The sequence below is a fragment of the Schistocerca gregaria genome, chromosome 5, assembly GCF_023897955.1.
Source record: "Schistocerca gregaria isolate iqSchGreg1 chromosome 5, iqSchGreg1.2, whole genome shotgun sequence".
Lineage (NCBI taxonomy): Eukaryota > Metazoa > Arthropoda > Insecta > Orthoptera > Acrididae > Schistocerca > Schistocerca gregaria.
The window spans coordinates 499,708,395-499,733,351 of record NC_064924.1 but is presented as its reverse complement, the minus strand read 5'-3'; the positions used below and the strand labels follow the sequence as shown (position 1 = coordinate 499,733,351).

Below are 24,957 nucleotides of genomic sequence, written 5' to 3'. Positions count from 1 at the left end.
ACCGATAGTGTCGTCTACAGGTCGCGCCAGTGGTATCGATAGTGTCGTCTACACGTCGCACCAGAAGTACCGATAGTAACGTCTACACGTCGCGCCAGAAGTACCGATAGTAACGTCTACACGCTGCGCCAGAAGTACCGATAGTAACGTCTACACGCTGCGCCAGAAGTACCGATAGTAACGTCTACACGCTGCGCCAGAAGTACCGATAGTAACGTCTACACGCTGCGCCAGAAGTACCGATAGTAACGTCTACACGTCTCGCCGGAAGTACCGATAGTAACTTCTACACGTCTCGCCGAAAGTACCGATAGTAACTTCTATAGGCGGCGGCAAGTTTATTATTGCGTTCCACGTCAACGAAGGTAAACTGTTGCTAACGTTAATCACAAGGGTACAATCTCGGGCAGAAAAGGAAGCGAAGGATAAATGTTGACAGGCAACATTACAGACAAGTGTGTGCCATAGTGATGAACTAGGTTAGTTCTTAAAGAACGTCCTTTTCTTCGCCAATTATCGTGAATTTTCCAGAATGAACTTTCTTTTAAACAGGTATCTGTCCCTATCCCGATAAACGACGGCACCATTTGTAGGTTGGAAACGGGAGATTTAGGAAATTTCATGAAGAAGATCGAATTCAGATATCGCTGGAACTTGCTGGCTGTATCTTAGAGGAATCTGATGAAGTACTCAGCAGTGTAGCTACGAAAACTGATGACCCTCCACAAAAAAATGTGAAGGAACCAGGTTTCGAAATGTGGTTACTAAACATTCCATCTTGTTAAGTATTCATCACCTAGTATCCCCTGATTTGGTACTGCCGCACTACAATCTATGTCCATTTTTTAAGAAGCATTTGAGGATGAAGTTCAGCGTCATGAAACTTTAACCCATTCATCAGACTTTTAGATTGAGGATTTCGAGAACTGTTTACATTGCTCGATTATTTGATCAATGGTAAATATTAGTAAGCAAACTTTCACCGTTTCTGAATCTTGGTAGTTTAATTTTAAAAAGTAGACAATGATTTCGTTTGTTTGTATTTGTTTAAGAAAACTTGTGTCATGCTGATGCTCTTAGTAGAGGAAGGCTTTATGAAGGATCAGACTGACGGAATTAGCAACAAGCATCTTCAAAAATGTTGAAATTTCAAGTTATGATTAATGTTATTTTGTAGAAAATTAATAAGTTGAGACCGTGGCTGCATAAATATGCTAGTTACTTATTAAAAAGAGGAAACAGCGTTCAGATACTTTCAAGGGTAGTTTTTATTAAGAAAAAAGTAGCATCGTTACCGGTAATTGAACTACAGTTATCAATAAAACTTCTGTATGAATTAACCAGTAATTAATCATTAATTCCGAAATACTAGATAATTACTAAATCTCACAATTTCCTCTATTCTAGGTTTTATTTCTTGCGATAGTTCCGAATTATTCCAGCGAAACTTTGCCTACATTACGCCGGGATACTGCGAGTGTAGTAATACTGCCAACACTTCTTTCCTATTCTGGATACGGCTGCATGTTTCACCTTAATCATTTGCTCCTCACGTATGCAACTGGCGATTCAGTGGCTAGCTTACTGATGTCTCCTTAGTCGACGATGCACACTGCTTGTGCAGTGTTTGAGTTATAAGCACTGTGTAGAGTAAGCGTTATCGGCAGCTTCTCAATGAAACATTTCTGGGTAAAATCTAAGAATATTAAGATTACAACATCGACCTGCGTACATACCATAATCTAGGATTTGTCTAGTTGTCATTCTATACAACGAATGTTTGTTGTTTCCTCTCGTATGAATATTATCTTTCACAACATGAATTCTATGTCTCCAAACAAACGTTTCTCTCAACGACTATTTGGAGTATCATTTACAGCGTTCACCACCAAAATACTTTTGTGTAATTTTTAACATCACCCAGGCATTAGGTCGTCTCCTGGGTCCCAATTTCCCTACCGTAGATTTAGGCAATTTCCAAAGCTGCAGGAAATTTCATTGGTTTATCTGCCGTGCTATACTCAATAACTGCTCGTTGCAAGTTTGTTTATACAACAGTGTAGCGCGCCACTATCTATCTAAACGTCACCGTAAGTTTTGTCCATCAGATTACTAAGTTTGAAGCGTAGCTTCTTTCACCGCTGGGTTCATAGTTTTGTTAATATGGTTTTTCGGAATAGATAAACTGGATTACCGCGCAGCCATAAAATTCTTTAGTGTGGTCCGTATACCTCCAAAGTACATAATCCAAAATCAGTGATTTTACAAGAGGACGGCTCATTCAGTCTCAAACAGTAGCCTGCACAAATTAAAAGAGAGGGCTACGTTTAATGCGACGGTGAAGGATGTCCCTGGACAGCAGTCACAGATGAAGACATTGAGAAAGTGCACAATGGGGTACTGGCCGAGATAGATTAAAGTGTGGAACAGCTGACTCCATAGGCACATCAGAAGCAAGAATATGGTACAACTGACATGAAGAATTGACTACAGGAAACTTTTTTCTTATATTGGGGCCCCATTTGCTTGATAAAAGTAAAAACAAAAAACGAAGTTCTCAGCATTGTTTAAAGCGTTTTAAAAGGATTCAAGTGATTTGATGCTCTGCTTTGTTACTGCATATGAGACGTGATTCATGTTTCTCGCTAGAATCTAAACGGCCAAGTACGAGGACTGAAGCCGGTAAGCTGGCACGAAAAGGCAACGTTTAATCCATGGCCTGTGTTTACTATGATGTAGCTGAAGGTATTATTCTTACTGATTATCTTACAAATTTTAATATAATGAGCGACATATATATGAGCATTTCTGGGGGAATTGGATGAAAGAAAGGTCAGAATTTAAAGAAATCACCACGAAATTGCAACCATTTACATGGCTGCTTTGGAAGTGTAAGACCGATTTTAAATACAGACTGTTGGAACATTCATGAAAATCGCCAGGATTGAATCACCCTGACTTGCACTGATTCCTACATATAAAGAAATGTTTGGTTGAAAATAGTTTTGAGCTCAGTGACGAGGTTATTATATCATAGTCAGCATGAACCTGAGGAAGTTGAGACAACGGATATGTAGTTTCTTATGATCGAGGGAACGAAAGTAATCTGGATACGAGAAGTACAAAGGGACCTAGAAAAAGATAGTACAGGAAAAAGATTGTCAACAGGATGGCTTTGGAAACAAAAATGCAAAAAAGGCTCCAAGCATTATGAGACTTAACATTTGAGGTTATCAGTCCCCCTAGACGTAGAACTACTTAAACCTAACGAACCTAAGGACATCACACACGTCCATGCCCGAGGCCGGATTCGAACCTGCGACCGTAGCAGCATCGCGGTTCCGGACTGAAGCGCCTAGAACCGCTCGGCCACAGCGGCCGGCTACCATAACTTTCCAAAGGAGAATTAGACCCAGGACAAAAATATCTTGGTCATATGATTGAATATGTTTGCACGGTATGAGAATGAAAGAATATCGCGCGAGGGTAAGACCAGGACAGAAGCTAATTCGAAGTAAAGTAGTCCTCATATGGGCAAAACCGAAACAGGAGAACTGCATGGCATAGTAGCAGTTTGGAAATGAATCACAGGGAAATCGTTGAATAAAGTTTAGTGAGGTGGAAGGAAACGGTTGATAGAAAAGTATTTTTGACGTAACAACCTTTCGCTTTGATTCTGTGAATTAGGGTCACCCGACTGGAGTTGAACCCTTTCCAGAAAATATGAGTTCAGCTGGAAAACAGAGCTCCACAAAGACCTGTGTGAGTAGCTGGAATGATTCGAGTAGCGCGAACAGGTTCGAGAAGCACGACGACAGATTCACACACCAAAGAACGCTCAGAGAGAGGCGTTTGTCGCGCTCTGCAGACTGCGTGCAGAGGGAGCGCCAAACGGTCACGCGCCGCAGCGCACCCAGCAGGTGCAGCCGCTAGCCTGCCCAGAGGTCGCAGCTGCCCGTGTCGGCAGTTGGGAAATGCTCTGGAAGCTTCTTTCCTTAAGATTACGGACCAAGCGCTCACTGCCAGAGAGCGACTCGTACTCGGCAATTCGCCTACGCGTCTCTGCGCTGCCACTTTGTTATGCCAGAGAACAAGCGAGGAGCGCACTGCGCAATGCTCAACAAATGTTTGCGTTGTCTCCGACATGTGTGTGCTAATAGATAGTTAACCGGTCGACAATGAAGCAGGAATAACACAGGTAATTCTGACAGACTGCCTAAACGTAAGGAGCGCGCCGCGAACTGTACACACTACAGACTTCCGTCTGGATTGCACATCCTCCTTACGGCTCGGGGGAAAAGCGAATATTTTCGTGGTCTCTCTCTCTCTCCCTCTCCCTCTCCCTCCCTCCACACTGATTAACATCAACGTTCACAAATAGACAACCACGACAGCTTGACAACACTGTTCAAATAATCAAAGCGTGACGTCACTGTAGGAAGCAGCCAAGCATAGCTCAAGATGTGTCGAGTGGAGGGGGGGAGGGGGGGAAGAAGGAAGGAAGGAGGTTGCTACAAAATGAGACTGGAGATTGCAGGAACGTGGACGAACAAAGTAGCATAGGTTGCTGATGGACTCTTCTCTGAGAATACGATGTTACAGTGTTAAGAATAACAATGCAATATTCCTTCGGACTTTCATTCTTGCACACAAAATGTCAAACAAGATTTTTAAGCTAATTACAGGTACTTCACTTCACTTTGATTTTTAGGATCTTCTTTAGGCTCTAGTCCTGATACAAGAATGCCTATGAAAAATGAATTTTCATCTTGAAATAGTTATTTTCCGCTTACACTGATGCGAGTTTCCAACGTAAGCCAATCTTTAAATTGCCTTCGTTCAGGGGATTGTTGCGGTTTACTACAAACCGCCAGTGAATTTGTTCACTATATGAATTCTATATAACCCCGTTTAATTATACCCCTTCTATAAGCAATATGTACTTTTTCAAGAGCCCCTTGCTCTTCAAAGTAACTTTTAGCAGCGGACCCACCAATGTTCAAGGAAAACCTTAACGAGAAGCTGGACGCTGGTTTGTACTACACCCCTTTCGAAAATGACCTTTGTCCTCTAACCACTATTCATCTTTTGTAAAGAAAACATGCAAAAGAAATCAGTGACAACGGGAGAAAACCCAACACATCTGCAATGGTATACCACAAGTCTTATCAACGTCTGCTGCCATTGCGTCAGTGTCAATCAGTTCTAGCGAAACCCTCCAGGTTTTCTAATATTTCTCTCTGGAAGTAAAGTTTCCTAACGTCTACCGAGCGAGGTGGCGCTGTGGTTACCACACTGGACTCGCATTCGGCAAGACGACGCTTCAATCCCGTGTCCGGCCATCCTGATTTATGTTTTCAGTGATTTCCCTAAATTGCTTTAGGCAAATGCTGGGATGGTTCCTTTGACAGGACACGGCCGACTTCCTTCCCTAATCCGATGAGACCGATGACCTCGCTGTTTAGTCTCTTCCCCGCAAATCAACCCAACCTCTTCCCCCAAATCAATGTAAATCCTTACGTCTCTTCTACGTCGGCGTCATTAGGGACTCAGCACTAGTTTTGTTCACCGGCGAATTAACTGGTTGAGGGCTCTTCCAAGGAACCATTCGAGCATTCAGATGAATTGACTAAGGTAAACCAAAGGAAACCTACAACTGATTTCGTGGTCTCTGCAGAAACAACTCTCGGGATACCAGACAATGAAGTGGAGCTCTTAATCATAAAATCCGCGTGTCTTTTTACAGCGGTTTTACTACACGCTAGTGTACATTTCGATGTTATGGAAAACCTCGCTGGGGAACTGGATGTCGGTTCATATCACCCTCCTCCAAAACCGATCCCAGTCATCTAACCGCTGCCTCATTTGGCCTGTCATCTGAGCTGCAGATTTTATGCAATGAGTTTCATTGCGATGTCAACAGCACACGGGTTCCCGGCGTGCTGAAAGCACAATGAAGTTCCTTAAATAAAAACTAACGCCAATACGATTAAGCTGTGACTTCGGAATGTACACAGCCATCACTGTAAAAACGCTACAAGGAGGCAGTAGACGGATTTCATTATTAAGGTTTCCTAAATTTAATTGCCAGGGCGAATCCTCTCGTAAACGACCTACACAATGGACTACGTCACTCGGTATGAGACAGAGCTAGAAAAGAACGATTATGGATTTTCGGTTAGGGCTGGCTACCGCAATCCAGGTGCGCTAACTGCGCAGCGAGGGCCTTCGTTCGATCCGGCCCGGGGGCGCCGGCCACCCATAAGACGCCCCCGGCTCGCCGAAATGAGGCCGTGCCCAGGAAGGGTGCGATCGACTGCACTGCAGCTGCCGCTGCCGGCAGAGGGCGAGCGTCGGCGTCGCCGATGGCCACGTCAGCACGGCGGGCCACGCCCACCACAGCACACCGGCTCTGGCCGCGCGGACGCCACAGCCGCCAACGGCTGAACCTCGATTTTAACAGGCAGAACAGTTAGGCGCTCCAATTAAGAAATCATTTCGCTAATGTAGCCGACTGTTTTCCAAGACGTCTTTCAAAGAGTATCTGCAAGCTAATTCTCTGCTTTGTTACGGAGCCTTTGCCAAGACATTATCGGCGAAGATTCTCGTCTTTGACAACTCTGGTGCGAGCGAAGTTGGAAAAACTTGCACAACAGTAATACGACAAGAATTACTAATTCTACCAGAATTAGACGAAATAGTATGTACAATAATGTTAGCAGCATTGTAGTGTGCTAGAATGGTTTAGTAATAGTCTTTAGTTGCCGTCTTCTCTATACAATACATAATATAACAAATTTACGTTAAAACATACATATTATTAACCAAGGTAGATTTAGATTGACAATATCAGTTCAAACTATTCGTCAGAAGAAGTCTATGTAAATACACGATATCTTTGCACAGTTTAACTCGTCACTTAATGCCAGATCAAGAATCGAAATAAGCTTTCATGCGTTCTTTAGAGACCGTTTTACCGACATCCATTCGAAAGCCACCTTATTTCCAATACACTGCTCGATCAATGTTAACCATGGCCCGCATATAGCCACTGGACGAAGGTGCCATGCTCAACATAATATGTATCAAACACTACTGGAATCTTACGATTTACGACCATCAGACGTGCGTAGTTAAATAGTAGAAACGAACACAAAGTATTAAAGCTGATTAATAGTGGCTCGGATATATGGTCGTGAGGTTGCATGGGACTCTTCCACTATTAGCTTCCCATAGACGTCTAACATGTCACTGCCTTATTTTGCTGTGCGTGAGGAAGGAAGAAAGGAAGATTAGCGTTTAACGTCCCGTCGACAGTGAGGTCATTAGAGAGGCAGCACACGCTCGGAATGTTTAAAGGGCGATGAGGGGAATCGGCAATATGTCCTCTCGAAGGAAGTATCCCACCACTGGAGCGATTTAGGGAAACCACGAAAAACCTAAATCTTGATGGCCAGCATAGGTGGAAGCATAAGCGGCCAAAGACACTACTAGCTAGGGCATAACCACCAATGGCAAGCTAACATACACCAACAAGCGACAAACGTCGGGAAGCTCCTCTGTATCAGCAGCGTTGACTGGAAATACCAGCTGGTATTACAGCCGACCAACAGGCTAAAGCAGGACAAAGCAGGACGAGCTCGCCCACTAGCGCGCAAACAAATCGCCAACATCACCCTACACTGCGCATCTAATACATGACAAATCGGACACAAAACAATGGTGAACCTAACTGTTACAGGTATGCTGCCGCTGACCGAGAGATCAACAGCGGCAGCCGCACAACGTCAAAGGTGTCGACATGCATGATACCCACTACTAGCAAAGCCTACCCTTGCATGACCTGTCGCAAGCAGCAAGAAAACTGCTGCTGCTCTTACTAACCGACCAAACTATCTCAGCACTTTTTTCCTCTGTCCTTCAAACCGCTACCCTTCGTTCTACTTTCAACCCAATCTACCTCCAGATGAGCGCGTATTAATGGTTAACCTTAACCAACCGTACGCAAACACCGCAGTACCCACATCCTGCGACACCTCACATTAGTGAAAACTAACCCGTATGCAGAGATGGCAGTACACCTTTAGAGTTGGCCATTATGCCAGTGTGGGCGTGGAGAGGCTCCACCTCTATTATTATTTTTTTACGGGTGTGACCATCGTCCTGCCGACTGCGAGTCCAGCGTGCTGCCCTCTGCGCCACATCACTCGAAGGTGCAAGGAAGAGACTGCTACGGCAAATATACATCCCTGTCTTCTACGGAACTAGTTCATTGTTATCAACCCATAATATTTACGTAAACATATCAGTTGTTAGTGGCAAGCAATATCAAAGCTGTTATTGCTGCTTTCCTTACCGACTGCCATGGTTGTCGAGCGCGAATCTGCGGCGGTATACTCTCGAAAGCTGCAGGACACAAACTGCAAGCGAGGACGAGCCGGTGAGGGGAAATATGAGACTGACTCGATGCCGCGCATGCGCAGAACGGCGGTTGCTGGAGGCGCGCCCGTTGCGCCGCTCAGCGTCACGTGGCTGTGACGACGTAGCGCGCCGGGAATGCAAATGCGGCCCCGTCACCGCCAGGAATACCACGTGAAACGGTCACCGGTCAGACGCGGGCGTGACCTAGCGTCATTCGTCAGCAATGACGCTTTATCAAGCCACGTGTCGAAGGGGTAACATGGTAGGAAGCAGGCTACGTCTGCCACGTAATGCTTTCCCAAAAAACGATTACGCAAAGCCGCCGAAGTCACTTTAACTGACCTAAGAGTAAACCATCCACAGAGAGATAAGATGCAGTTGTAATCTTAAGTAAATGTAATTCATTCACGAAAGTAATTTCTCACATAACACTTGTTCGACTGATTCTTGAGTGTTGCTCATCAGTTTATGACCCCTAAAACTAAACTCCGCCCCAACAGGCCTTGAAGGCACAACGGCACCGACCGGCCGCCGTGTCATCCTCACCCCAAAAGCGGCACCGGATGCGGATATGGAGGGTCATGTGGTCTGCACAGCGCTCTCCCGGCCGATATGACCCCTGCCTGGTTGAATTAATAGACGAGATAGAGAAAATCCAATAGAGATGGGCGTGTTTCGATACAGGATCATTTAGTAAGCGCGCGAGTGTTGCGGAAATGCTCAGACATAGTCTATGGGAATAAGAGAGACGTTTACTGCCAAATTATTAGAGAGTCGTTCCGGGAAGAGACGGGTACCATATTTCTTCCTCCTACATATGTCTAGCGCAATGACCAGAACGAGAAAAGCCAGAAAATGAGTCCATCAAGAGGTTTCTTGACAATCATTCTTCTCACTTGCCATACGCTAATGGTACAGGGAAGAGGGAAAATGTCGTGGTACCAGTCACGCGCCATAAGGTGGCTTGTGGAGTATGCCTGTATGTAAACGGATGATCTTTGCTGAGTGTTCTGCCACACAAACATATTGCAACGTCCGGAAGAAATTATCGTCAGAGGCTCTCAGTGGCACAAAAAGTGTTCCGAGTTTCTGTCAGCGATATTGTAATTCCACTGACGTAGACGAAACAGCTTGGAGCTTGTTGCTTCGGTTTGAAAGAATCGTCCGTTGTAAACGGCAGTTTACATTTTTTAGCTTTTAAAATGCACAGGCCTTACTGACATTGTACACACAGGGCGTTCACTTCCTTTGATAATATGTTAAACAAATGAAAATTCGAAAACGATAGTGACATTCTCTACACATATAACATCCCATCTCTGCATACGCAGCTCATGTCCCTTCGTTTACTGTCCATCCGACGTTTCTGTACGCATAAACTGCATAGTCCTTGAACTGCTAGGAGTCAGCAGTACTCGGTCTATGATCTTTTGCACTAAAACGTATCTACATCTGCAGACACACTCCGCAAGTCACCGTACGGTGCATGGTGGAGGGTACCACTTACGACTTCTATTCATCATTTACTTCTGTTCCACTCGCCAATAGAGCGAGGGAGAAACGACTGTACAAAAGCCTCCATAACAGTCCTAATTTCTCGTGTCTTATCTTCGTGATCGTTATGCGAACTCTATGTTGGCGGCTGTAGAGCCGTTCTGCAGTCGGCCTTAAATGCTAGTTCTCTAAATTTCCACAACAGTGCCTCTGAATTTCTTCGATGTTTTCTTTAATCCAACCTGGTAAGGAACCACACACTCGAGCAGTACTCAAGAATGGGTCGCATTAGTGTTCCATACGCCGTCTCCTTTAGAGATGAGCTACACTTTCTCAAAATTCTCCCAATAAAACGAAGTCGAGCATTCACATTCTCTGCTATCAACCTGGCGTGCCCATTGCATTTCATATCTCTTTGTAACGTTACTTCTAGATATTTAATCGACGTGACTATTTCAAGCAGCACCCTAATAATGCAGTATTCGAAAATCACAGGATTGCTTTCCCTTCTTATCCGCATTAAGTTACATTTTCCCACATTTAGACCAAGTTGACATTAATCACATCAACCAGAAATTCTGTCTAAGTCATCTTGTATTCTTTTATAGTCGCTCAATGACGACGACTTGCCGTACGTCACAGCGTCATCGGCAAACAGTCATAAACTGCTGCTTAGCCTGTCCGTCAGATAATTTATGTATGTAGAGAATAGAGCGATCCTATCACATGTCCCTGGGACACTCCGGACGATACCCTTGTCTCCGATGAACACTCGCGATCGGGGACAATGAACTGTGTTTTATTGATCAAAAGGTCTTCGACCTACTCATAGATCTGGGAACCTAAACTGTATGCCCTGCCCTTCATCAACAGTCGGAAGTGCTACACTGTTTCAAACTCTTTCCGCAAATCTAGGAATATGGAAAACGTTACATGAAGTTCATATGAAAGTGGATCCGCAAATGATATGTATGAAAAGAATGACCTGTAGCGACTCTTGGTTGAGTAATTTACCTCAGATGTGCATTTTTAGTCGCTTACTTGTTTACAGTTGGTCATGGCATGTGCTTTATTTTGTCTGATAGTCGTTTATTCTATTTTAGATTAACTTCCATTAAAAACAAGAAAATAAAGTTTTCACCCTCTGAAATGAAGAATATGCAGTACGTGTACGACCTAATATCGGGATTGCGGACACAGCACGTCAACTTTATGTTGAACGTTACTCTGAGAGACAGTTAACTTGTCAGAGAACGTCCGTACGCCTCCATCAACACTTGCGAGAGGCAGACTCGTTTGAGAACAGAGTTGTGCGGTGTGTGAACGCCTGAGTTCGAAGAACGGGCTCTTCGTGGAAAAGGATAGGAAAGCACCGCCGTTCTGGCCATAGCTTGGCCAATCGGGCCCGACCAACCGCCGTGTCGCCCTCAGCCAATAGTGTCATCGATATACGGCATAGGAGGGACGTGAGGTCAGCACACCGGTCTCCCTGCCGTTATCGGATTAGCAGACCTGGTGTAGCCACTACTCTTCAAGCAGCTCCTTAATTGGCATCACGAGGCTGAAGGCACGCCGTTCCAGTCCTCCCAACGAGGAAGAATCCGTAGCAGTACCGGGAATCGAACCCTGGTCTCCTGCATGGCGGCCAGTCGCGCTGACCACTTTTTTCAGCTACGGGTTCGTCGTACTGTCGATGAAACATCACCAACCAGTGCAAAGAGAACTGCGAGAAGGGAAGGCATTAATCACATGACGATCAGGAACATTCTGCATAAAAATTTTCTTTACCCTTACCACCTTCAACGAGTGCAAGTGTTAAAAGATGCACGCTTTCAGCCAAACATAAGATTCCAGGGCACTGTGCTGCGTTTCTGCAGCTTTTAACATGCACCTAAGTCACTGATGACTCTGGCTTTGCACATGATGTGGACTTCAGTTTTCATAACAACCACTTCTGGGCTTATGAAAACCCTCAAGAAGTGCGGAAAGACTAATATCATAGTTTAGGCTAACCAGCCATTGACTTCTTCTTCTGTGCTGATGCACACGTATTGCCCGAACTCTCACGGGACTCGGTAAGATTGTCAGCCGAGAGTAATGAGTGTAATGGGCAGGGACACTATGAATGTAGTGTGGGGACGTTAAGTTGGCAATGTGGGTCTCGTGGGAAGCGTGCAACGGATAAGTCCCTGCAGTCGCAGTCTGTGCTCTCGGTGGCTCAGATGGATAGAGCGTCTGCCATGTAAGCAGGAGTCGGGGCACACATTTTCAACTGTCCCCGTTGATGTATATCAACACCTGTCGACAGCGTAAGGTGTTGATTTGATTATCATTTCACTCTAGAGCGCTGAATGGTCACCGATGGTATCTGTTCTTTCGGACGAAAGAACAGATAGCGTCTTCATAATATCAACAGAGGTTCAGCCTCAACGTGTGGGGTACTGTCACTCATAATCATCTCATTGGTCCTCACTTCCTTCCACAATGCCTTACTGGAAAAAAGTATTTCCACTTTCTCACAAATGAGTTGCTTTCTTTACTTGTTGATTTACCCCTAGACGTTACCAAACGAATGTCGTTTTTGCACGATAGTGCTACATGTTACACAGATAACCAGCTTCCGAACATCTGGAGTGACAGAGGGCGATCCACTGGGTGGCCTGCCAGATCCCCATATTTGAAACCAATGGCCGGCCAATGTGACCGAGCGGTTCTAGGTGCTTCAGTCCGGAACCGCGCTGCTGCTAAGGTCGCAGGTTCGAATCCTGGCTCGGGCATGGCTGTGTGTGATGTCCTTAGGTTAGTTAGGTCTAAGTAGTTCTAAGTCTAGGGGACTGATGACCTCAGATGTTAAGTCCCATAGTGCTTAGAGCCAATTTGAATCCAATGGATATTTTTCCTTTGTGGACTGTTAAATTCTTAGTTCATTCAACTCCAGCACCCAAGAACGTTCTTAGGGGGCGTGACCGAAATAGATTTGAATACCTACAGAACACGGCAGGAGTTTCCCACAAGCACTCCATCTTAAGGCCACAAGTGGCCCATCGGGACCCATCCGACCGCCGTGTCATCCTCAGTTGAGGATGCGGATAGGAGGGGCGTGTGGTCAGCACGCCGCTCTCCCAGTCGCTATGGTGGTTTACTTTCACCGGATCCGCTACTATTCGGTCGAGTAGCACCTCAATTGGCATCACGAGGCAGTGTGCACCCCGAAAAATGGCAACAGTGGTCACCCATCCAAGTGCCAGCCACGCCCGACATCGCTTAACTTCGGTGATCTCACTGGAACCAGTGTATCCACTGCGGCAAGGCCGTTGCCAGTTTCCCACAAGGTACAGCATAGTAAGGCTCAGGGAACGCATGAAAGCAGGAAGTGTTCACTTCGAGCAATCTTTATAAACGTAAATGTTTTTGCAAAAGTTATCGTTCTTGTGCCATTAATAACAAATTCTTTCATACCTCCCTAAAGAAAGATTTTCGATCTCTAGTTCATATTAACTATTTATAATGTTTTGATGTCAACAACAAAAGTCTTAAGTTTCCAACGAATGTTATTTTTTTACATCCTTTATAATCTATCACCCATGCAAAAACAAAATTATTACGTTTTTGTCAGAACGTGGTCTAGCTTCATGTAAGAGAATCTGTAAAATGGTAATGAGACTCGACTTCTAGAATTACTCCCCAAACACGACCATTTCTTGACAGAAAACATAACGAATTGAGCAAACAAAAGGAAAATCATATTTAATACACTGTAACCCAAGAAGTGACGCACCACGAAGGAATCATCCGAATGGGACGGAAATCGTCAGATGTGATCTATATTTACAGAGAAACAAATGATTTCATTTTAGAAAATTGGATAACTTATTCAAGAGAAAGAACTTTACAAAGTGAGCAAGTCAATAACGCATTGGTCCATCTCTGGTCCTTATGGAAGCAGTTATTCGGCTTGGCATTGATTGATTGATTGATTGATTGATTGATCCTCCTAGGGGATATCGTGGCAAATTCTGTCCAACAGTTGCGTTACATCGTCAATATATCGAGCTCCAAATGTCATCAATTGGGGAGAGACCTGGCGAACTTGCTGCTAAGGGGAGGGTTTGGCAATCACGAAGACAAGCAGTAGAAAATCTCGCCATGTGCCCAGGATGGCTTGCCATGAAGGGGAACATAATGGGTCGTAGAATATCGTCGACGTACCGCTGTTCTGAAAGGGTGCCGCAGATGACAACCAAAGGGGTCATGATGTGAAAAAAAAATAGCACCCCAGACCATCTCACCTGGTTCTAGGGCCTTACGGCGGGCGAGAGTCGGGTTGGTACCCATCGTTGTTTGAGGTGGCTCCACACATGACTTCACTGGTAATCGGAGCCTGGAATCTCATTGACTGAAGCACAATTGTCTTCAGTGACGAGTCCCACTTCGAACTGAGCCCAGATGACATGGTTTATAACAACTTGTCACCTGTTCCGGCTTCTTCTCTGGTCGCATACCTCGTTCTGTTTTAGTTGCAGTGATCTTTCCCAGACCTGAGTGGCTGACTGTCGACTACTGCTGTCAGTGCTTGTCAGCCGATGACGCACGCATCATCTTGTAGTTAGATCAAATACGTTGCGTTGTCTGGAGGGCACAGGACTAAGCATCCCAGTTCTGTGAGCATAACTCTTTTAGGTTGCGGTTTTTAATTTTTTATCAAATGTAAAATGAACTGTTCAATATACTGACTTCTACAGGGTGGTCACAAATAATCCGAAAAGTTTGTGAGGGTGTTGCAGAGTAGTTTGCGCAGAGAAATAATTGTTAAGAAAAATTTCATTATGTTGCCCCATTTACGAATTACAGTAGAGCGCCGATTATCCGAAGTAACTGGGGGACATTGGTGTGCGGAAAACTGGTTTGTTCGGAGAATCGAACTGTACATGTTTATTTGCCAAAAAGAAGTACTGTACAGTAAATTTATTTATAACAACAGGCATCTCTTTCAGTATTACAAAGTAACATACAAAGGCAACTTCAGTAGGAATATATTGTATGTGGAACAGTTTATTAAACAAAAATATATACATATACATATACATATTACGGCCGGCGCATTTGTTTCAATTTTTATTTAGAAACGGTCACTGAACCAATTCGCCATGTTTAAAACTTTGCGATAATGGTAAATCTGGTAAAATAGTAACCGATAGGCCATTGCAGGACTGACTAGAAAAGAGAACTGACTGAGCGCAACAAGAAGTGAGTGCATCGACCGTTTGAAATTATGTATGCCACATTGTGGTAGCTGTAAACATTGCGCCGGAACAAGTGCTATTCCAAAGGTAAGACAAGAATCCAAACAAGATTTTTTCTTTAATCTTTAATATATTGTAGGAAAATGCCAACACCAAGAAATAATTAATGTACAGTAATGATATTACGTGAATACATTCGTCTAGGTACTATATTTAACCAAGGCAACATGTCCACATTCTGTAGAGCTTATTGGGTTGCAACAGCGGCATGTGGGCAAGAGTCATCCTGTTGGAAAACACCCGCTGGAATGTTGTTGATGAATGGCAATCAGGGTTGCGTGGAATAGATAAGCACGAGTCATCCTGCTGTCATAGGATATCGCACCCTAGACCATAATCCCAGGTGAAGATCTAGTGTGCTTAGGCCACAGACACGTTGGTTGCAGACGGTTGCCTGGCCTCACACGGCCATCACTGGCACAGAGGCAGAAACGGATTTCATCAGGAAACACTACAGATCTCCATGGTGTCCTCCAAGGACCTCTCGCTTGACACCGCTGAAGGCGCGAATGGCGGTGCTTGGGATTAATGGAATCCACGCTACAGTGTCTGGCTCGGAAACGTCCTTGAAGTAACCGATTTGTAACAGTTCGTCGTGTCACCGTGGTACCAATTGTTGCTCGAATTACGGCTGCTGACGTAGTACAAACAGCGATCACGACGGTCTTCCCTCTCGGTAGTGCCACGTGGTCGTTCGGAGCCCTGTCTTCTTTTGACCATGGATTAGATTAGATTAGATTAGTACTTGTTCCGTGGATCATGAATACGACACTTCGTAATGATGTGCAACGTGTCAAGTTAATAAAAAGTGTCTATCTAAGATATTACATTACACAAAATATTACATAACACACAATATTTTTAATTTTTTTTCTTTTGGGTGAGGGGTGGGGAAATTACCGACTTACTATATCCAAAAATTCATCTAACGAGTAGAAGGAGTTGCCATTCAGAAATTCTTTTAATTTCGTTTTAAATGCTATATGGTTATCTGTCAGACTTTTGATCCTATTAGGTAAGTGACCAAAGACTTTTGTGGCAGCGTAATTTACCCCCTTCTGGGCCAAAGTCAGATTTAACCTTGAGTAGTGAAGACCATCCTTTCTCCTAGTGTTGTAGCCATGTACCGCTGGCAGTACTCATGTACATAGCTTCATTCAGATCAAATGGCTCTGAACACTATTGGACTTAACATTTGAGGTCATCAGTCCCCTAGAACTTAGAACTACTTAAACTTAACTAACCTAAGGACATCCATGCCCGAGGCAGGATTCGAACCTGCGACCGTAGCAGCCGCGAGGTTCCGGACTGAAGCGCCTAGTAGCTACATTCCTGCCAAGTCTTTCTGCAGTATGGAAGTAACTGGTTACTCTCTCCTAAGGGCAGATCGCGAAACACGACGCGGGGGTGGTGTGGGTGCCTATGTTCGCTCTGATCTGACACCTACTGTACTATGCACATCGGATGCAAAGGGCGAAGGAGAAGCAGAGTTCTTGTTTTTCGAAATAAATACATCAAATCAGAAACTGCTAATTGGAGTAATCTATAAACCTCCAAACGTCGGTGCCATGTCCTCCTTTCAGTCTGCCCTGTCCTCACTCGTGACACAGTATGAACTCATAATCATTATGGGCGATACAAACATCGACTTACAGTTAAAATCTCCCTCTGCCGAAAAACTAAGGCGACTGTTCCACTCCAATGATATGAGTTTAACACCGCTGGACCCAACTCATCACACGCCACACGATCACACACTCATAGATATAATAGCAACAAAGCGAACAGAAAAAATAATCCGCGCCAATCAGACATCCGCTCTGGGACTCTCTGCTCATGACGTGATATTCTTAAATTACTCAATGCATACTACCAAAGAAAAATCTCACCTGGTAACCTACAGAAACTTAAAAAATGTTAACCATGACGCTCTTCAAAAGGATTGCTCAGACATCCCTTGGTATGATATAAGCAACGAACCGACTTTAGACGGAAAAATTCGGCAATTATGTCGCAAAATTATTGCACTGTATGATAAACATGCTCCTCAACGCACTGTCAAGGTAAAGAGAGCTCCCGCTCCGTGGCTCACCACTGCATTACGCCAGTCAATGGATAAGCGTGATGCTGTATATGGGGCCTTCAAGCGTAACCCAACTCCCGAGGCGTACGAAGCTTATAGGAAACTCCGAAACAGAACCAAGCAAAGCGTGAGGAATGCCAAAATCAGACAGGCCCGCTCTGTTGTATGTGGCATATCAAAACCTGCTGCACTGTGGAAAAAGCTGCGCAGTTTCGGTATAGGGAAGCGACGATCCGACGCTGTTTATCAAGCGTCTGCGGAAGAATTAAACGATTTCTTCTCTACATCTGTAAACTGCCACGCAGCGACAAATTACCAACCCCAAGATATCAATCTCTCGAGAGACAAGTTTTTCCTAAAACGTGTCACTACCGGCACAGTACACAAGGTAATTATGAGAATCTATTCTGAGGCAGTAGGAAATGATGGAGTGAGCATTGGCATGATTAAGAACGTCGTAGACACTATTATTCCAGTTATCACAGACATCTTCAACCTCTCTCTTGTCAGTAGTACATATCCTACTGAGTGGAAGCAAAGTTTAATTCAACCTATACCCAAGACTGACAACCCTAAGTCGCCAGGTGACTACAGGCCGATCAGCATACTACCTGCAATATCTAAAGCCCTAGAATACATCGTCCATGAACAGCTGACGGATTACCTCAAAACTCATAACATCCATGACGAATATCAGTCAGGCTTTCGAAAGCACCATAGTACAGCAACTGCATTAATCAAAGTAACTGATGACATTAAACATGCTATGGACAGACGTGAAGCTACTATCCTAACACTGCTTGACTTTAGCAAGGCTTTTGACACAGTTGACTTCGATATATTACTAATTAAAATGAAACAGCTGAATTTCTCAAACAGCGCAATACACTGGTTCGACAGCTACCTCAAAAACAGAAGTCAACAAGTTATTTGTGGGTCGGAAAATTCATCATGGAAAAACGTGCGCTCTGGAGTACCCCAAGGCTCCGTCCTTGGTCCACTACTCTTCTCACTGTACATTAATGATATTTCTTCAGTGATTCATTCCTGCAACTACCATCTCTATGCCGACGACATCCAACTGTACATAAGCGCAAGCCCCAAAAACATTGCTGACGCAGTAGCGAGTATGAACGCAGATCTTTGCTCTGTTTCTCGATGGGCACAGAACTTAGATCTGAAACTAAACCCCAAGAAATCCCAAGTCATACTTATATCTCATCCAAAGTTAATCAGCCGGTACTTTCGCGAAACAGTCCCTCAAATACTCCTCAATGGTACCCAACTACCATACCAAAAAACAGTAAAAGACCTTGGAATAATCTTGGATAAACACCTAAACTGTGAAGAACAAACAGTCACAGCTTGCCGGAAATCGCTCTCCTCCCTACATGCAATTCAAAAATTTAGAAAAATATTCCCAACCCATGTTAAACAAAAATTAGTCCAAACACTAGTCTTGCCTAATCTTTACTACTGCGATGTAGTTCAACACGGCACAAATAGTGAAAATTCTAGATGCCTCGAGCTAGTGATGAATGCTTGCGTTAGATACGTGTGCAATATTCGGTTGTATGATCATATCAGTGCTTCATACTCCCAGCTAGGTTTGATAAGCCCACATAGGGCACGCGATCTCCACACGATGTGCTTACTTCATCGATTTCTTAGCCACTGGTGCCCCCAATACTTATCTTCTCACATTAAACACCTATCATCATTCCACAATCGCAATACCAGATCGGACACGTCTAGCTTCTTGGCTGTACCTTTACATGACACAAAATTTTTCTCCGTGTCATTCTCCATCTCAGCCATACGACTATGGATCGCGCTCCCCTGTGATCTGCGTCTCATCGAGAACTACTCAACATTCAAGAGGGAACTCAAAACTTATATATTAGGGACGGTATAGCCACCATTGTTGTGCCCCTCTCATCTCTTTCTTTCTCCTCTCCATCACAGCTTCGAATTTTCCCATTCCATTTCTCTTCCTCTAACCTATCTACCTCTTATATATCTCTTTTACCTCATTCTATCGTCTTATGTCTGTGCTCGATGAGAATAACTCACAAGCTGCAAGAACATAACGAGAAAATTCCCAACTAACAATAGGACTGACATTCACAAAAGAAAAGTATGTTTACTTTCATATACATAGTCATTACTATTATTATTATTATTATTATCATTATTATTCTTGATTGTTATAATTATTTTTTATTGTTATAGTTATCATTGTACTACTGTTATAATCTCTATTTTTCTTCTTTAACATCAATACTGCATAATACATTATATGTCCTTAATGTTCTGTAGAAACTGTAACTCGTTCAATCTGAGTATGCCTGGTTAGGTGTAAGAGAGGGCCTGAAGGCCGTAATCTTGCCAGGTAAAATAAATGCATAGATAAATAAATAAATAAATAAACTCCAGCATCTCGTAGCCCTAATACACAACCCCGTTGAAACTCAGTCAACTCTCGATAACTGTGCTGTCATCGTCTTAAAAGCATTCTTAACTAACATCAACTCATTGTGTTCAATCTTAAAGATAACTAACTCTCATAGAATTTACAGCGCTTGTTCAAGCAATCCTAATTTGCATCCTCACAGTGGAGTTTGTTAGCGTCATTCTACTGCGACTGACGCGAAATGTGAATAGACATCATCTTTCAGATGTAGAAACAAGTCTACCAACTTTCGTTCATCTCGAACAACTCCTTGGTGTTGGGATTTTCTTTTCGTCAGTGTATTTAACTACCTAATTTCTGAAGATGTTCACGTCTGTCTAGTGAAACTTGTTAATGAAAGAGAGTTGCGTGCTACTTGTGGATGCTCTACAGTTTTAGTTTCTAACAGTAGAGGCTACCCCTCAGGAGGTCCCTTGCTAGCTGAAAATGTGAAGTATCCCACAATACCAACAAATATACGAATCATCACAATTTAGAGATGATATAAGTCATTAGTCCAATACTATATACTACATTCTAATGCCCTAATCTTTTAACACGATCGTATTCGATATGTCATTTGCAAATTGTGCAAAATACACACTTTGAGTTAAATTTAACTTCTCGTAGTTGGATGCTCCTGTACTTGAACAAAAATTATGCAAAATGCGTTTAAGTTAAGCCGTTTCCCCCTGTACGACAATCAAATCGAAGCTCTGAGCTGGACTTGTAAGGCAATGTGAGAATGTCAGATGTAATGATAGAATGAGGACACACACTGAAGAGCCAAAGAAAGAAGCTGGTACACCTGCCTAACATCGTTTAGGAACCCCGCGAGCACGTCAAAATGCCGCAACACGACGTGGCATGGACTGTGCTAATGTCTGAAGTAGTGCTGGAGGGAAGTGACGCCGTGGATCTTGCAGGGGTGTCCATAAATTCTCACGACTACGAGGCGGTGGAGATCTCTTCTAAACAGCAGGTTTAAAGACATCCAAGGTATGCCCAGTAATGTTCATGTCTGGCGAGTTTGGTGGCCAGCGGCAGTGTTTAAACTCAGAACAATATTCCTGGAGTCACTCTGTAGCAATTCTGGACGTGTGGGGCGTCGCATTGTCCTGCTGGAATTGCCCACGTCCGTCGGAATACACAATGGACATGAATGGATGCAGGTGATCACACAGGATGCTTAACGTACGTGTCAGAGTCGTATCCAGACGTATCACGGGTCTCACATCACACGCCCCACACCGTTACAGAGCCTCCACCAGCCAGAAATGTCCCCTGATGACACGCTGGGTCCATGGATTCAAGAGGTTGTCTCCATACCCGTACACGTCCATACACTCGATACAATTTGAAACGAGACTCATCCGACTAGGCAACATGTTTCCAAGTCATCGACAGTTCAATGTCTGTGTTTACGGGGCCAGGCGTGGCGTAAAACTTTGCGTCCTGCAGTCATCAAGGTTTCGTTGAATGGTTCGCGCACTGACATTTGTTGACGGTCCAGCATTGAAATCTGCAGCAATTTTCGGAAGGGTTGAACTTCTGTCGTGTTAAACTATTCTCTTTGGTCGTCGTTGGTACCATTCTTGCAGGGTCTTTTTCCGGCCGCAGCGATGTCGGAGATTTGATGTTGTACCGGATTCCTGATATTCACGGCACACTGGTGAAATGGTCGTGCGGGGAAATCCCCTCTACATCGCTACGTCGGAGGTGATGTGTCCTATCGCTCGTGTGCCGACTGTAACACCACTTTAAACTCATTTAAATCTTGATAACCTGCAATTGTAGCAGCAGTAATCGTTCTAACAACTGCTCCAGACACTTGTGTCATATAGGCGTTACCGACCGCAGCACCGTATTCTGCCTTCTTACATATCTCTGTATTTGAATAAGCATGCCTCTATCAGTTTCTTTGGTGCTCTAGTGTATTTCCTGAGTACGCTGAAGTTAATCGATTCCTTAAAAAAAACTGTATGTGAATAAGGAAATTTCCTTGATAGCTTCAGTTCGACTCACCAATGCGTTCCAGACGTGCAATCTAGATTTTTTTCTTCTTTGTTGTTATTTCATTTCCCACGAAGTGGCAGGCTTGCAGTGAATGGAGCCGCTCTTCAGCCAAAGATTACACATATTTAAAAGAAGTTTTAGAAGACATAAAAATAGATGACTATTAATGACGTTTAAAAACGCTTTGGTGAACAATGTTTATGAGTTTTAAAATGTTTTTACATAATTTTATATTACAGTTAAGATGTAATCACTGGTGATAATATTAATGCAGCTATGGTATAACGGTGATGCTGGTGGTGCATGAAAATGATTATGGTCATAATGAAGGAAGAAAGACGGTTATCACCAAGGGGCTCTGCATAACCTCGGGTAGTTATTAAAAATCACTGAGGTGGAGGAAGGGACGAAAGTGGGAGGATGGTGTGAGGTGGAGCGTTGAGATTAGGGCTAAAAAAAAAGGGTGTATAACTTGGGACGGAGTATATCACTGGGTAATGGGTGTTGGTTGAAGTTGTGGTGGGAGAGGATGGATAAGATATGAAGATGCATAGAAGGTGAGATACAGATACAGTGCCGTAAGAGAGTACCCGAATTGTTGATTTCAAATCCGAGGCTGGTCTATGTGGTGTATATCTTCACGAGTGAGAAATTAATTCGTCAGAGAAGCGCGATGTCGACAGAAAGTATAGACCAGCTGCAACTGAAGAGTCACAAATGTAGTTACATTTAGTCTCCTCTGCTCGTATGGGAGTGCTCTAACTGTCAACGAAGATAAGTTTCGCACACTCATCCAACATCACTTCACTCCACCACCAGGACATTAGAACCCGAGAACTGGTCTCTGTTCACAAGGTTCCTTGTACTTGCCACCACTTTCCTTCCAGGCGAATGCGCAATGGGCAGCGTTCGGTAAACTAAAGCGAGATCCTCTTGTAAAGATTACATTCTTCCTTTTGTTGACGGTCAAATCTCGACGCTAGTAACTCAATAATCTCTTTACTGCCACGTACGGGAAGTCTGGCACACAAAGTTTATTCCGACCTTACGATGTGCGGTTTGTCGGGAAACTGAAACTACTGTATGCTCTATACACAATTGTATACGGACAATATAATCGTGCAGTTTAAGCCCTATTATAGTTCTACTGTGGACTGTTACTGTTGCTCACCTTTCACTGTCCTACGACGAACATTTCCTGCGTCTCAGTCCGTCGCCGAAGCCTTCAAATGACACTGCGTAGACGCTCAACACTGCCGAGACTCCAGTCCATGTTGACATACTTCAAGGCCTCACTGAAGTCCAAACAGCAACGCATGACCCAAATGGCCTCATGCAGCATCACGTTGTCAGTTTCACCAAGAGACTGCACTGTACTCCCGAACAAATTGCAAACACACTCGAGACATTATGGATTTCATGTTATGAAACTCGCTGAGTTTGGATCACGTGAGTGTGTGATCATAGTTAGAGATGTTAAGTTTTATGATACGTAGTTCAGCACATGACTAGTTTAGTTCTTATTTAAGAAACAGGATGTGTTACATTACGCTAGGTTGTCCGAGCAATACAAAGTGAGTCGCCACATCATCTGCATGAGAAGAAATTACAGTTACAGTGTTCGGTCACTGGCCCAGTACTGTCTTTATAAAATGGCTCAAATGGCTCTTAGCACTATGGGACTTAACATCTGAGGTTCTCAGTCCCCTAGACTTAAAACTATTTAAACTTAACTAACCTAAGGACATCACACATAGACATGTCCGAGACAGGATTCGAACCTGCGACGGTAGCAGGGGCGCGGTTCCGAACTGAAGCGCCTAGAACCGCTCGCTCACAAAGGCCGGCCAGTACTGTCTTCACTTTATGTTAATCATCTACTATTTTCTTTGAAGCAAGAGGCACAATTAGTATTATTTGCAGATGATATGAGCAGAGCTGTGAAGCTGAGCAAAGAAGCATCATCAAATAAAATAGTAAATGACGGGTATGTGAAAGTTACTGACTGGTTTTCACAAATGGACTACGCTTACACTTTGATAAACACGGTTCATCCAATTTTCTGCTGTCAAAAATATCCCATCTCCTGTTAACCTAATATACTAATAAGAAATAATAATTCGAATAGAAAGTTTCAAGTTATGAGGTGTGTTTATTAATGAAAACTTGAACTGTGAATATCATACAGTAGAACTGCTAAAATATTTTGGATCTGTCATGAGAATTTTTGCAATCTTTGGGGTTACAAAAGTCAGTAAGTTAATTTGTTCTGTATATTTTCATTCGCTGACGGCCTATGGAATAATATTCTGGTGTACCTCCTCATTTAGGCAACACGTATTCGTTGCTCATATGCCGATCACAGTATCTTTGCTGGCACGGATTGTCGACAAATTTTACAATACACAACGGTGACATTGGAACTTATAGGTATTTGGCATTTTTACCACTGTGCGAGTATCCAAGTCTCGTCACATAGGGCGTACACAACACTGAGGACTAAAATTCTCAGTTGTAGGTATAGATTCACGTCACGCAGTCGTAGTATTGACTGCCGGCGTGGCTATTGTATGTAAAGCTCTCAGCTCTACTACCATGCATCCAAAGTAATTAGATTTGTCATTCTTTTTTATGTTGTAATACAGATAGAGTATATTCTTATGCACGCACAGCTGAGTTGTTTGTATATTCTTCACTTTTATTTTAGAGATACTCAACCATATACCATATTTTTTTCGCAATGACTTATCGCTTCTGCTGGTAATCTTTGGTCCACGAACTTTAATGGCAAATTTATTCATTTTTCTGTGGAATAGTGTCCACCAGCATCTGTAATGCGAGAGCTCGCCTAAAAGTAAATAATCTGAAAAGATATTGAATTCCATTTATTTATTATTTCCTAGGTTTTTGCAAGGTTTGGACGCTGTATAGCCTGAAAATTTCCCAGAGAAATATTAACCTTGACTAGATGCTAGTTATGCCTTTTTTAAAGATTGTTTTCTCAACGACAGTATTTGAAGCTTAATTGGAACTGAATAGTGTTTGTCGACAAGTTTTAATGATCGAAGTTGCCAAGTTAAGCCGGAGCAAGCAGCAGGCAAAACAGACGTTAATACTTGCACCTGCATGAGGCAGAAACCGGATGTCAAGTCACGTGAATACGGCTCCTGCGGAAGCCCATTTTCAAC

At 43.6% G+C, this 24,957-nt stretch overlaps 1 protein-coding gene across 2 annotated transcripts in view; it reads right to left on the bottom strand.

Annotated features, from left to right (window-relative positions):
• LOC126272871 (uncharacterized) overlaps positions 1-8,586 on the bottom strand; it is a 48,980-nt gene extending 40,394 nt beyond the window's left edge. The window contains exon 1 of one of the 2 annotated variants that reach the window (XM_049976094.1): positions 8,357-8,586. In XM_049976094.1, coding sequence (XP_049832051.1) covers positions 8,357-8,477 — 121 coding nt within the window. In that variant the 5' untranslated portion in view covers positions 8,478-8,586. The remainder of the gene's footprint in view (positions 1-8,356) is intronic. The other variant, XM_049976095.1, reaches the window with a different exon arrangement.
• Positions 8,587-24,957: the final 16,371 nt, after the last annotated feature.